A 13,019-nucleotide genomic window follows, 5' to 3' on the forward strand; every position below is an offset into this window, starting at 1 on the left:
GCCTGTCCACAAAACAGGACGACGGCATTTTACTCGCTCCGATTGCCAGCGCATGACCCTCACGCAATGCCTCTTTCGTCGTACGGCAGGTTTTTGTCGCGCAGCCAGGGAGGAAGATCCTGGCATGACAGATTCTAGACCGACTCAGCGGCGATTTTCTTTCCTTTTTTTTTGTTTCACCTTTGTATTCCAGATAGAGATACCCTTCCGATAAGGAACACCCCAATCAGACCTGAACAAGTACAGTAGAGTGCCGGATAGCAGAGAGTCGGCCGGAAAAGATAGTCTCTCCGATAACATTTATTCAACATGCCACCGGAGACAACCGAAAAAAAGGTTATTAGCCCACCCTCCGATCCCCACTTGCTGCAGAAATCCTGATTTCAGATCCCCTAGCAGATGGTGCCCCACGCTCGTCAGCCGTAGCTTTTGCTGGACAGTAGATAAGCTCATTGCCAAGAGCACGGTTCGATGATCCGGGCTATCTTAAGCGACGGCCGTGGGGAAGGTCTGGGGCTGTGGTAACCGGCACGACGAGATAGCCGTATTGCCACAAAGCCATGGCAAGGACTGCACTACACCACACATACTTTCCCCTTCATGGATTGAACTTTGAGACTTTACTGCAACAGCTTCAAACAGCATCATTGTAAGTTCGAAATGTATTCCCATCCTACCTGGAGCATCTGACCCTGACTTCAACCACGCTCATCCCCTCGCGATAACCGTTCAGCATACCCTAGATTCTACAAAGTGTAAATAAAATCCGGCCTCTTATCCCCCAACACCTCCACCTCCTCGGTCCCCAACCCCTCCAACCGATGATCGCGCTCCCCGCGCAGCCGCCGTCGATTCTCCTTCCTCAACAGAAGATACTGCGTCACCGACCCGCCAAACAGGAACATCACCAGATACCCCAGCACGACGCCATGTCCCGGATAGAACCGCGGGGCGTCCTCGCTGCGGTAGATGTTCGACGAGACGATGCCGTTCAGATTGCCCCAGCCGATCATCAGCCCGAGCGTGATACCGCGTTTGTAGACTCCTAGTGTTTATCGTTCCAGTTAGCCGACACGGTATGGCAGAGGGTGATGGGGGCTGCTGGCTGCCATGGAGTGACATCAATAGCGACGGAACTCACCCTCCACATTATTGCTGACCCAGGAGATCGTATTGGCGATGCAGGGGTAAATGCCCATGGCGCCGAGGAAGACACCCGCGTACTGCACCCCGGGGGTTTTCGAGCCCAGCAGCATACAGAATCCGGCGATGCCGATCAGCGACACGCAGATGTTGCACAGACCGCGTTGGCGGGTGCGGTCGGCGAGGTAGCCGATGCTCACGGTCAGGATGGCGGCGCAGGCGTACGGAGGGACGCTGAGGAGCTGGGCGCGGGTGGAGGAGTAGCCTTTCTTGTGTCAGTGCCCAACAGCTGAAGCTGAAGCTAGTGAGTAGGTGAAGAAGGAGGAAATACCCTATATCCCAGCGTTAGCACCACCATGACCCGCTGCAGGAGGGTAAACTCACCAGTTGGTTAATGATAGTCGGTGTGAACAGCGAAAACGCATACAACGCCCCATCGGCCCCCATGTAGATCACACACCCCAACCACGTCTTCGAATCCTTCAGACTGGCCCAGATGTACGCCGTCTTGAACTCGTGCTCGCCCAACCCGCTCGCCTGCTTATCCGCGGCCAACCGCCGCAACACCCGCTTGCGCTCGTCCGCGCTCAGGAACGCCGCGCGGTCCGGGAAGTCGTAGACGAGCCAGTACGAGAGCACCCCGATGACGACGGTCGCCAGCCCCTCCAGGATAAAGATCCACGCCCACCCCTGCTTGCCGCCCACGCCGTCCATCTTGGCGATCGCGGCCGCCAGCAGTCCGCCGAAGGAACCGGCCAGCGCCGCGGCGGAGAAGAAGATCGCCATGCGGATGCCGAACTCGGAGCGTTTGTACCAGCACGACAGGTAGTAGCTGATGCCCGGGAAGAGGCCCGCCTCCGCGAGGCCCAGGAACCATCGCGCCGTGATCAGCCCGCCGTAGTTGTGCACCAGGCCCATGGTCGTCATGCAGATGCCCTGTCGGTCGGAGCATACGTCAGCTTACTGGCTGGTTGTATTCGCCTCCCTACCTCGGAAGGGTCGTTGATGTCATGGAATGCCACGGGAGACGTACCCAAAGAACGATGATCGTCGGAATGAACAAGCTCGGCCGCGTCCGTTTCAGGAGGACATTGGTCAGGGGCTCGAAGACGGAGTACGAGACGAAGAACACGGTCAGCGAAGCGTTGTACTGCGCATTGCTCATGTTCAGCGCCTGCTGCAGTCCGTCGAGCTTGGCGTTGCCGATGTTGGTGCGGTCGAGGAACGAGGCCAGGTAGAGTAGCGAGAGCCAGGGAATGAGGCGCAGGTCGAGCTTGCGGAGTAGACGGCGGTCCTGCAGGTGTGGAGGTCAATTGCACGTTCCCAACTGCAAGCACGATACATACGATATTGGCTTTCTCTGCCTCGCTCAGACCAGCATCGGGATCGTCGATCTCGTGCAGGTGTTCAGCGGTGGGTTTGGAGATCTCCGGGTCGTGGAACTCGGGGGTTTGCTCGTCGGGAGCTGGAGGTTGGGCGCCCATTTCTTTGGTGTCCATTGGATTGAGGCGGGGGGTTGTAGAGGGAGTGAGGTGGTGTGCGACAAGGATGCGAAAGAGGAAGAGCAGGGAAAGAGCCAGAAAGACAGCCGGAGGAAATCTTGCGCGGAGTCAAGCTACCCCGTACGGTTGGGAAGCGATCATCTCGGGGTAATGCCGTGCGGGGGCTGAGTAATCCTTGCCAATGATCTACTGGTCCCTTGCGTCTTCTGCTTTACTCATATCATGGGTCGGGGAGAATCATTGCTGCTTTCATTCACTGCCGCCCAATAAACTTCTGCAGCTCAGTTTTCAGCCTCGCCACGGCAGTGATTGGAATGCAGTCCACAAATGCTTCTTCTGCTGCTTCTACTGTTTCTTTTCTTGTTCCTCGCCTCAACCATGGATACACCAGCATTCCCCCTCTGCCCCTCCGGCGAACACGAGGTTGTCGGCGACTTCCCCGCATTTTGAAAGCCGGACGGATCAGCATTTGCCGGTGCCAAGAGATAAGCATCTTGGCGAGATCCCCCGCATTTCATCACCATGAAGCCATTTCTCAGCTGGCCAGCGACTCGAATAATCAGTTTAGCCTAATGAACATCTGTGGGAGCAAGAGAGAAGGTCTTGATTTCGACGTGCTGAGATTGCGACGGCCGCTGCAGGTACCACAGCACGCAAGTGGCGTAGGTCGTGCCAGGTACCAGGGGCTATTTGCACCCTGTCAAGCTTGGTGAATCCCAGGTAGAGGTCTGCCGAGTCTTCACTTACTAGGTTAGTAGGTAGACCTTGATTGCTTAACTTCACACCGACTTTTGGTGGGGTTAATGATTTGCTGCCTGAGGCACCAAGGCTTGAGAGGTCAAGCTTCTTGGGGGCACGTGATTCGGCCACTATTGCTGGTGACCGGGTGCCAATTCAATGTGAGTTACTTTAAGTTAGCTGCGGCTTAACAGAGAAGAAAATCTAAACATGGCACCTACGGCACATCACTCGTGCCAGTTGACATCCGAAACTGGCGCGAGTCAACCAAGACATCACTCTCGGTCTAGCGAGCACATCTCTTCAAGCAGACAACAATCCCAGCGCCTACAAAACAAATCTCACTCATAACCATCCATAAATTGCTTCATGAACCCATTAAATCTTAAATCTTCAACATAGATCAATCGCATCAAATCCAAAAAACGGCGTCACTGACACCGCACCAATAGATCCCCATTCTTCCCCACCTCCACCTTAACATCAACCATCATTACCCAACAGAAGAAATTTTAACGCGCCTCCTCATCCGCCACCCCCTTTGTCTCCCACACCTGATGCGACGGCGACTGACCTTCCCCCTTCCCCTGCAACTTAGCCGCAACCCCCCCATCCAGCCTCGTGTCCACCTCCCGGGAGAACAGCGACGCGATGATCGACAGCCCACCGAACGCAATGCTCACGCAGAAGACCGTGCGGAACGACATCGCGTAGGCCGTCTTCTCCGCGTCCGCGACCGCGGCGAGGATCTTGGTCGTCATGCCGGGCACGGCCTCCAGGGCGGCGCTGGTGCCGGCGGCGACGGCCTCGAGGAGGTCGGTGAGGGAGGACGAGGGGAGGCCGGCCTTGGTGGCGGCGTGCGTGACGGTCGTGGGTAGGTTGGCGGTGATCCGGTTCTGGAGGATGGCGACGTAGATGGCCGCTTTGGTGCGTTAGCTATGGGTTTAGACTTGGGGGGTGGTGGTGGTGGGGTACTGGGAACGAGGGCATGGGCAAGGGAACACTCACTGGCGATAGTGCCGAAGATCTGCTTGGCGGAGCCGAGGAAGCCGCTGGCTAGACCGATGTCTTCCGGTTTGCAGTATAAGGGACACATGATCAGGGTGATCAGCTCGAGGTAGCCGACTGCGAAGCCGCCGATTGCGGTGAACTGGTGGTTGCGTTAGCGGGGCTGCATTGTGTGGTGGAGGTGGGAGTCTGAGATGAGGGGAAAAGGTATGGAGACGAATGGGATACGTACAGCAATACCGTAGGCCTGGTGGTGCTGGTTGATTGCCGCCAGGGCACCGGAGAACGCAGTGATGATCACGGTGGACGCGATGAGCTGGTACTTGGTGAAGCCGAGGGGCTTCATGAGAATCCCGGCGGCGATTTCACCGACGATGACGCCGACTCCGGTGGTGATCTGCAGCGCTCGTTAGCGATTGCACTAGCTAAGGTACAAAAACACCGAACTTACGGAAAGCCAGCCGGCTTTAATGGTGTTGGTGGTGAAGAGGTAGAGGACGGCCTCGGGCCACAGAAGACTGTCGCTTCGGTTAGGGCTGAAGGCACGACGGCATTGACGGACCTGATGCTCGCGCGCTTACCTCATGGAGAAGTAGACCATGTTGCCGACCAGGGCAGAACACACCGTCGCCGCGTAGCCGGGGTTGCGCAGCAGCGACATGGGGAGCAGGGGCTGCTCCAGGGGTGCGTAGATTTCTGCGGTCGTGTCAGTACCTGCGTGCGTGCTTGGTGGCTGCACATGCAAAGGACATACCGTAGAGAACAAAGACGATGATCGACACGAAGCCGACGACCAGCACGGCAACGACGTGGGCAGAGGACCACGCATACGAGGTACCACCCCAGGCTATCTACTCGTCAGCTGGGTCAAAGACAATGGACCAGACAGCACATACAGAGTCCCAACAGCACCAGAACAACACCGGCGGCGTAGAGCACGAACCCGATCCAGTCGAACTTCTTCAGACCGTCAAGGCGGCTCTGCCCGCCGCGCTTCTGATCCCAACCAGGGGGGAAGTAGAAGAGCACCAGCAGGATGATCGACAAGCCACAGGTGATCATGTTCAGGTAATACGTCCAGCGCCACGAGGCGGCGGTGTGAGCGACGAAATCGCTGGCAATGATGGATCCGAAGGCGGAAAAGGGGAGGGTGGTGATGAAGATGCTGGCGTTGACCGCAGGACGAGCCCGGTTGGGGACCAGCTCAGCAATCACAAAGGTGAAGGTCAACTGCACTGCAGCAGCCAGACCGCACAGTACACTTCCGCCGATCACGGTCGGGACATTCTTTGCGGTCGCGCAGACAATCGCCCCAACAAGTCCCAGCAGCTGGCCGCCGATCAGGATGTACCGACGACCGAAGATATCGCCCAGACGGCCGACCAGCAGCAATCCGACCTAAACACACGACCATGAGTACTAAGGATGGCACCCAGGCAGAAAGAGGATCGACGTACTCCGGAGATTAACGTAAAGACCGTTGAGATCATGCTATAGTTGGGGTCCGGCCCTGTGCGCGCAAGGAGAGACGATCAGCGGATGCCACTCAGATCGGCCCCGTTCAGGGGGCGATGGGGACTTACCGAGATCTTGGTTGATCGCAGTCAAGCTGTTGACCTATCTGCGAGTCAGCAAGCCAGAATTGAACCAAGTACGCAGAGAAACGCACTGGCAAGACATATCCCAGGTACAGACTGATGGCCATCAAACAAACGGCAACCACCGAGCCGATGAAGTTGGGGCTGCGGTAGTATCCCGTCGGCAGCTGGTCCAGGTCGACACTCTTGGACTGGATGGAGCCCTCGACGGGCTGGGGAGTCTTCTCGTCCGCCATGGTGCACCTCAAGGTCAAAGGCCGGGATCCTTTAACAGAGGAGAAGTCGCAGACACAGAGGTGTGAAGTGGGTAAAACGGAAGAGAGGTTCCTGAGCTGCAGGAAATGCAGATAATTAAAGTAGACCCAGCATGGCCATATGCAGGGCAGAGGCGACGGCCACGAGGCGAAAAGGCGCTAGAAAGTCATCAAACCGGACTGGAGTGTCGAACCATCTCATCTCCGTAGTCTAGATTACCACTACGACTGGGACTATGAGAGACTACTGGCACGCGAAACTGGTAGGCACGGCCAACGAGCCTTGTACGGCATACCAAGAGTCAACATGCAATGCCTAGTCTGGCCTGTGAGTAGAAGATACGCACCTGGGTGGTGTGTGGGTGGGGAATCAGGATAAGAGAGGGGGCAATAGTCATGACAAGAGAGGGGAAGCAGACGGCCGCTTAGGGTTCGTTCATCTTGACAACAAGTCGGCGACGGTCCTTGCGCGATATTGGGAAGGGCCCGCAGTAGTTCAGGTGGAGCCGGAGTCGGCGAATGACTTAACCCAACATCAGCCAATCCAGTCGCCCCACGATCGATCTAGAGTGCTCTGTTTTGGATTTGTTGCATGCCATGGAGGGGAAATGAGCAAATAAGCAATTCAGCAAGAAAAAGACACAGGAAATGAAATTTATCAACTGTTCTGCAGCTCGGAACGGCAATTTACAGAGATTCCACGTGTGGCTTGCTCGTTTGCAGAACCGACGGAGGCGAGGAACTGACTAGTAGGCAAGTACCGACTCGAGGTTTTCCCACACCATTGAATGAATTCTTTTGTCATCGTGACTGGGCCGAAGGAAGGGCTGCCTTCGCCGAGATTGCGGTATAGTCCCGGAGAATAAGGGTAGTGGCAAAAGACCCTCCTTGTAATTCCGTCCACCCCTGGGCATAATAATTAAGATAGAAAGGCCAAGAAGGACGTCTTCACTGCCTTGTTGCTACTACTACTACTACATGCTTCATGTAGGCCCTTAGTTTCGACCTTTTCGCGTCTGCTTCTGCTCGTTTCTTGCCCAGCACGGCCGGTTGTCATGGACGATTTGATCTTCAGGGAGCAGTCTTCGTCCGATTCATCGGTCAACCTCAATGCCTCAGCAGTTCCGTCGATCATCGTCTGCAACACGGTGCTCATCGTGATTGCGAGCATTGGGGTGCTGGTGCGTGTATTCGTGCGGACCCAATATCTTTCCGGACTGGGGGCAGATGACTATCTGTGTATAGTGAGCTGGGTAGGTCTCCCGGCTATGATACGAGGGATCGGTGCTCTAGACTAATCCAGCGGTTCGTTATCTAGGTGTTTACACTTGCGCTATGCATTCTGTGTATATTGAGTGCGTTATTCTCTATTCTGCCTCCACACCATCTAGAAGAGGGTACTGATACTTGGAATGTAGTGACCAACTATGGCTTTGGAAAACACATCGAGACAATCCACGACACTGCAACCCTGGAGATGTTCCTCAAGGTCTGCAGATACTGATCCCTGATACATGCATAGCATGCACTAACATGATCATCGAACTCTAGCTGGACTTCGCCACCATGATCGCCTACCTCATCGCCCTGGGCACCGTCAAATGCTCCTTCTGTATCTTGTACCTCCAGATTTTTCCGGGAAAAACCTTCCGCATTATCTGCTGGTGCCTGACAGCCCTGCTCGTGGCCGAAACAACCGAGGAGTGTCTGGTGGTGGTGTTCCAATGCACGCCCATCCATAAAGCCTGGGATTCGCAGGGCGTGGTCAAGGGGGAATGTCTCTCTCTGACGGCATTCTACTACATCTCGTTTGGAATCCGTCTGGCGACCGACCTGGCTATTTTCGCCCTCCCAATTCCCAAACTGGTGCGGCTGAATATGACCCGCGGTAAACGCGCGGGGTTGGTGTTCATGTTTGGCCTGGGAGTTCTGTACGAGGCCCCTGTTCCCCGCCGCGCTCTCCAAGCCTGCTAATCAAAGCTGCAGGGTCTCCGTGACGAGTATCATCCGGGCGACTTATATCAGTAATTTCTCGCTGGACCACACGTGTAAGTGTGCCCCTCTCCCTGGGCCATCCACTTTTGATTGACACGCATCTAATGTACGAGGGTAGGGACGCTGGTGAACCCACTCAACTGGTCCAGTGTGGAGGTGGCGGTGGCCATCTTCATCGCGTGCATTCCTAGTTTCAAGAGTCTCATCTCCTTCCGATTCCCCGCCCTGCAGCGTCTGCTCGGTCTCTCCAGCAAGGGCGACTCGACGGGTCGATCGCGCATGTACGGCACCTCGGGCCGCCGCACCACGCATGGACGGTCGCTGGCGCATCAGAGCATCAAGCTGGATACAGTGACGGGCCAGAGTCGGGCAGACATCGAGGCCAGCTTGAATGGGTCGGAAGAGCGCATCTTCCCGGTGCACGCGGGCATCCAGATCACGACGCATGTCAGCGTCAACCAGAGTGATTGAGCCTCACTCCCCTACTTACCCATATACACTAAAACATAATTTTCCTTTGTTCCCACCGTGTCTCTATGAGATCTTTCTCTTACGACCATAATGCCACGCCTGTCTTGCTGCTATGCCACGGAAGAACGGCAGATCCTTTACCCAACTCGGTTCTGGATCGGAAACATACGAGTAGCATCGGAAGGGGGTTGAAGGCCGTCCGGGCTCTTTACCCGTTCTGATTGTCTCCATGCTCCAATCTAATTAGCTTCCTTGGTTGTTGGGTTTGGTGCATCGTAGGGTTGAGTAGAGTGGGTGGATGGGTAAGCTAATCTAAGCTTATGCCAAGAGACGGCTGTATTTGGGACAAGAAGGAATGGCCCGTCTTTTGTTCATATTCAGTCTCTAATAGGTGGAAAGGATGAAAATATGAGCTAAGATATTTGATCCTGCCGACCAAGCCCCTGATGTGGCCGGGTGACTTACTTGGACGCGCAAGCCATCGTTGGACGGCCGGGGGTGGCCAGCACACTGTCCGGTCGACCTCTCTGCGTGTTGATAACCTCGCATGAGGATGTCCGACATGATTGGGCGTTCCAACCGTACTGCATATTCTTGCATTCTTGGGTTTTCTTGTCGTCTGCTTCATCAATGACCAGAAAAAAAAAATCCATCCGACACTAAGACTGCAGCGCAGCGCTAGTTCCAGGCGGAGGAAATAATGTCGGCGACTATAAAATGTGTGGCCATGGATAGGGTCGACGGCCCGCCGGGTGGAAATTAGCCCAAGGGCGGCGGCTCCACTCGCTCCATCCCACCAACCCATCAGATTCTTTTTCACCCGCTCCATAATTGCAGGAGGGGACCATCGATGGTTTGATGCAAGTTGGGAGTCTGTCCCTCCAGCCCTTTTGTTTTGCGGATGAAGCACTTCTTACCTCGGATACCCTCCGCGTTGGTGATTTACCGGCACACGCCAAAATAATTGGTTCTGCTGCGATCCATACTGTAATTTCTCTGCTGTATGTTTCAGACACCCAGCACGTTATTGTCCTGGGCTGGCTTGGCCAGGGTTACATTCGTGACTGGTGACACACACACCATTGCAATCTGTCGGCTGTCGTTCGGTGTTTTTCTCTAGTCCGACTGGCCAGGGTATTATCCTCAGATACGCCGCGCTATCACTATAACAGCCTACACACCCCTGTCTAGAAAGACAATAAGATGCTTATTGCCTATAGACTAAGAAAAAGACTCATTTATTTGTACCGGCTATCCCAACTGTCGGAATTGTGTGAAGAACCCAGCCGAGAGATCTTATCTTGCGCCATTAAAGGAGGAATGACACCCGGAACCCTAAACGCCCAAAGTCAACAACGCAACTTCGACGACCACTCTTCGGCGGGTTAGACGAAAGACGGAAAAGAATTAGAAAATTTTTGAGTATGTCCACAGTGGCACTACCACATCGGACCCGAACTTTCGACCGATCGCGTTATCCACCCAACGCAGCCAGGTCGTTCTTTTCGGGGGATTTCTGGACTCATCCGCGGTAATGGCCGCCCGTCCGCTGGGCTCCACTGCAAATTGCCTGACGCCAGTGGCCAGTGGACGGTGGACGGTGGACGGTGGACGGTGGCGGATGGCCGAGCGGTGGTGGTTTTGTGTGGTCACTACTCCGTAAGGTGGGAGACTTTCTCGTTCGCAGGCTAAACTACTGCGTCGAAAGTCGATAGTCTCAGTGAAGCACGGCAACTTGCATCCATCTAGCATTCGTTATCTGACTCGGACGAGCAGCGGAAGGAGAATGGGTCGGAATTAGCCGGCGAAATGTTCGAATATCCTGCAGACTTATGTCCATCGTTCCTTGCATAGTGATGGAATAACCAGCGTGGCAGACCCCTGAATGCCATGCGTGGCATGCATGAGCCGACTCCATAATGTAAGGACCACAGCAGTTCCCGTCGCAGAGGCGACTAGACTTCCTCTCCCCAAAAGCTTCCTCTCACTCAACCACACTAAACACACGGAGCCCATCATCATGCAGGAACAGCACCAAGACACCAATCAGGGCCACCACGCGGTCGTCTTCGGGTGCTCTGGCATCAACGGCTGGGCGCTGGTCAACCAGCTGCTCTCCGACTACCCAGCGCCCGGGACGTTCAGCAGGGTGACCGCCGTTGCGAACCGTGCGTTCAGTCCGGCAGAGGCCCAATGGCCCTCCGATGATCGATTGCAGATTGTCTCGGGCGTGGACCTGCTAGCCGGCGACGATCAGGCGCTGGCCGCCACGTTGCGCGAGAAGATCCCTGCGGTTGAGACGATCAGCCATGTGTATTATGCGGGTGTGTATATCCTCAGCTACCCCGGCGGTGCTGTCAACTGTTGATCGGAATATCGCATCATCCACTGACATAGACTCTGTCCATCGCCAGCCTACCGCGCCAGCGACAACGCCGCCGAAGAATGCCGCCTGAACAAGGAGATGCTGCGCGCGGCCGTGCAGACGTTGGAGACGCTCTCTCCTAAGCTGTCGTTCGTGACGCTGATCACCGGTACAAAGGTACAGCACACCACCGCTCTCAACCCTCAGCATCATCGTGTCTAATCCGCGCAGGCATACGGCGTCTACCTCCTGGACAAATTCCCCTTCCGCGGACAGACCCCGCTGAGCGAGGACCTGCCCCGCGTGCCGGCCGAATACGCCAAGGACCTGTTCTACTACCACGAAGTCGATCTCCTGCAGGAGCTCAGCGCGGGCAAACAATGGTCGTGGTGTGAAGTGCGCCCGGACGTGATTGTACGTGTGCCTTGTCAGCCTCCGTGCACCCTCCACACCCCTCTCTCCCTCGCATCCCCCACAACTTCCCCCCTCCCCAAATCCCACGAACTAACACTCCGGGAAAAAATAGGTAGGAGTCGCCCCCTTCGGCAACGCAAACTGCATGGCTCAAACCATGGGGATCTACCTGAGCCTTTACCGACACATCCACGGCGGCGCGGCCAAGATCCCCTTCCCCGGCAACGACACCACCTGGTCGCTGACCTCCACCGACTCCAACCAAGACATCATCGCGCGCTTCTGCCTGCACGCCTCCCTGCAGCCCCGCGACAGCGTCCACGGCAAGGCGTTCAACATCGCCGACAGCGCGCGGCCCGTCGCCTGGTCGGAGCGCTGGCCGGCGCTGGCGCGGTACTTTGGGCTGGAAGGGGTGGGGCCCGACCCCGCGGCGCTGCACCCGACGCAGTTCATGGAGAAGCATTGGGGTACGGTGCAGGCGCTGTGTCGCGAGAAGGGGCTCAAGGAGGAGGTGATTGATCGGAGTATGCATAATACCGGGGCGCGGATGGGGAGTCTGAGGTTGATGGATTTCGATCGCGAGTTTGATCTGACGCGGGCGAGGGGGATTGGGTTCGTGGAGGAGTTGAGGGTGGAGGAGTCGTGGCATCGCGCATTTGAGAGGGTTGGGGCGATGGGGTTGTTGTTTTGAGGTGCTTCTCTGGGTTGTATACCAGGGGTGGCGGGGTGTGATTCGCTCCGAGAATGAGGATTGTGTGGGCTGAGGAGGGTCGATTTCGAGAAATGGTTACGGAGGTTATGTCTATATGATGATGGTCATATTCATGGGTTTTGAATTTTCCCGTCACGTTCCGAGATAGTGGTGGTGTAGAATATCTTCAGGTTCGGGTGTGAATTCACACCTGGTAGAGTATGCTGGTCTTATCTAGATCCCGCAAACACAATTTCATAATATCTAGTCGACATATTCCTTGATCACTTCCTGTGACTGAATTTCGGCCGCATGATGCCTGAAACTGCTAAGTAGTATCTTTTGTATTGCATGCGACTCTTGGACATATGCTAACATCAGTCCCTTTCATATCGAGTATTGGACTCGATCCATGCCTTATAACACTGCGATGCGGCCAGCATGATGTCTTGTCACTCACGATGCTGCTCCTGCGTGGGGTAGTGATCGCCTTCCGCGGCGCGGTTAAATATATCTTGCATAATCCAAGCGCAAACAACAGCATCTGAAACTCCTATCTTCCAGATCATAGAGCATAAGAAGCGCTTCCTAAGAGTCAAATAGCGGAGATTCTGGATACTGAATGCAATGATGGGGCAGATTTATGGGGACTTGAAGTGCATCACTCGCCCTGGCTACGTCACGTGACCGGGATCTGTGATAGTAGTTCTGACAGAACGGGAACATCACTTGCAAATTTGGAGATATGAATCTAACAGAAGATACTGATCCAGTAGATTCAGCACGTACTACTCGAAGAAAGACCCCCGAAGTTGGCTGCTGGATGACTGCTCCCTTCAC

General features: G+C 55.4%; 4 protein-coding genes across 4 annotated transcripts; 2 read left to right on the top strand and 2 right to left on the bottom strand.

The window, feature by feature from the left end:
- Window positions 1–746: 746 nt before the first annotated feature.
- Window positions 747–3,060, bottom strand: BO66DRAFT_378295 (MFS general substrate transporter; the record flags this gene model as incomplete). Its single annotated transcript, XM_025645783.1, has 5 exons — window positions 2,490–3,060; window positions 2,177–2,437; window positions 1,524–2,079; window positions 1,142–1,408; window positions 747–1,045 (listed from the first exon to the last, which is right to left on the bottom strand). The coding sequence occupies exons 1-5, from the start codon at window positions 2,640–2,642 to the stop codon at window positions 747–749; spliced, it is 1,536 nt and encodes a 511-aa protein (XP_025501778.1). The 5' UTR covers window positions 2,643–3,060.
- An 835-nt stretch (window positions 3,061–3,895) lies between these two features.
- On the bottom strand, window positions 3,896–6,338 carry BO66DRAFT_378297 (trichothecene efflux pump; the record flags this gene model as incomplete). Its single annotated transcript, XM_025645784.1, has 10 exons — window positions 6,061–6,338; window positions 5,975–6,008; window positions 5,849–5,901; window positions 5,288–5,789; window positions 5,146–5,238; window positions 4,973–5,087; window positions 4,843–4,909; window positions 4,624–4,788; window positions 4,392–4,533; window positions 3,896–4,305 (listed from the first exon to the last, which is right to left on the bottom strand). Exons 1-10 carry the CDS (start codon window positions 6,223–6,225, stop codon window positions 3,896–3,898), a joined length of 1,746 nt encoding a protein of 581 aa, XP_025501779.1. The 5' UTR covers window positions 6,226–6,338.
- A 960-nt stretch (window positions 6,339–7,298) lies between these two features.
- Window positions 7,299–8,709, top strand: BO66DRAFT_456250 (uncharacterized protein; the record flags this gene model as incomplete). Its single annotated transcript, XM_025652131.1, has 6 exons — window positions 7,299–7,496; window positions 7,562–7,598; window positions 7,662–7,732; window positions 7,795–8,174; window positions 8,230–8,291; window positions 8,357–8,709. The coding sequence occupies 6 exons, from the start codon at window positions 7,299–7,301 to the stop codon at window positions 8,707–8,709; spliced, it is 1,101 nt and encodes a 366-aa protein (XP_025501780.1).
- Window positions 8,710–10,729: 2,020 nt separating this feature from the next.
- On the top strand, window positions 10,730–12,179 carry BO66DRAFT_378301 (SDR family oxidoreductase; the record flags this gene model as incomplete). Its single annotated transcript, XM_025645785.1, has 4 exons — window positions 10,730–11,033; window positions 11,124–11,251; window positions 11,306–11,488; window positions 11,601–12,179. 4 exons carry the CDS (start codon window positions 10,730–10,732, stop codon window positions 12,177–12,179), a joined length of 1,194 nt encoding a protein of 397 aa, XP_025501781.1.
- Between the last annotated feature and the right edge of the window lie 840 nt (window positions 12,180–13,019).

Source organism: Aspergillus aculeatinus (genome assembly GCF_003184765.1).
Source record: "Aspergillus aculeatinus CBS 121060 unplaced genomic scaffold BO66scaffold_38, whole genome shotgun sequence".
In the NCBI taxonomy this organism is placed as follows: Eukaryota; Fungi; Ascomycota; class Eurotiomycetes; order Eurotiales; family Aspergillaceae; genus Aspergillus; species Aspergillus aculeatinus.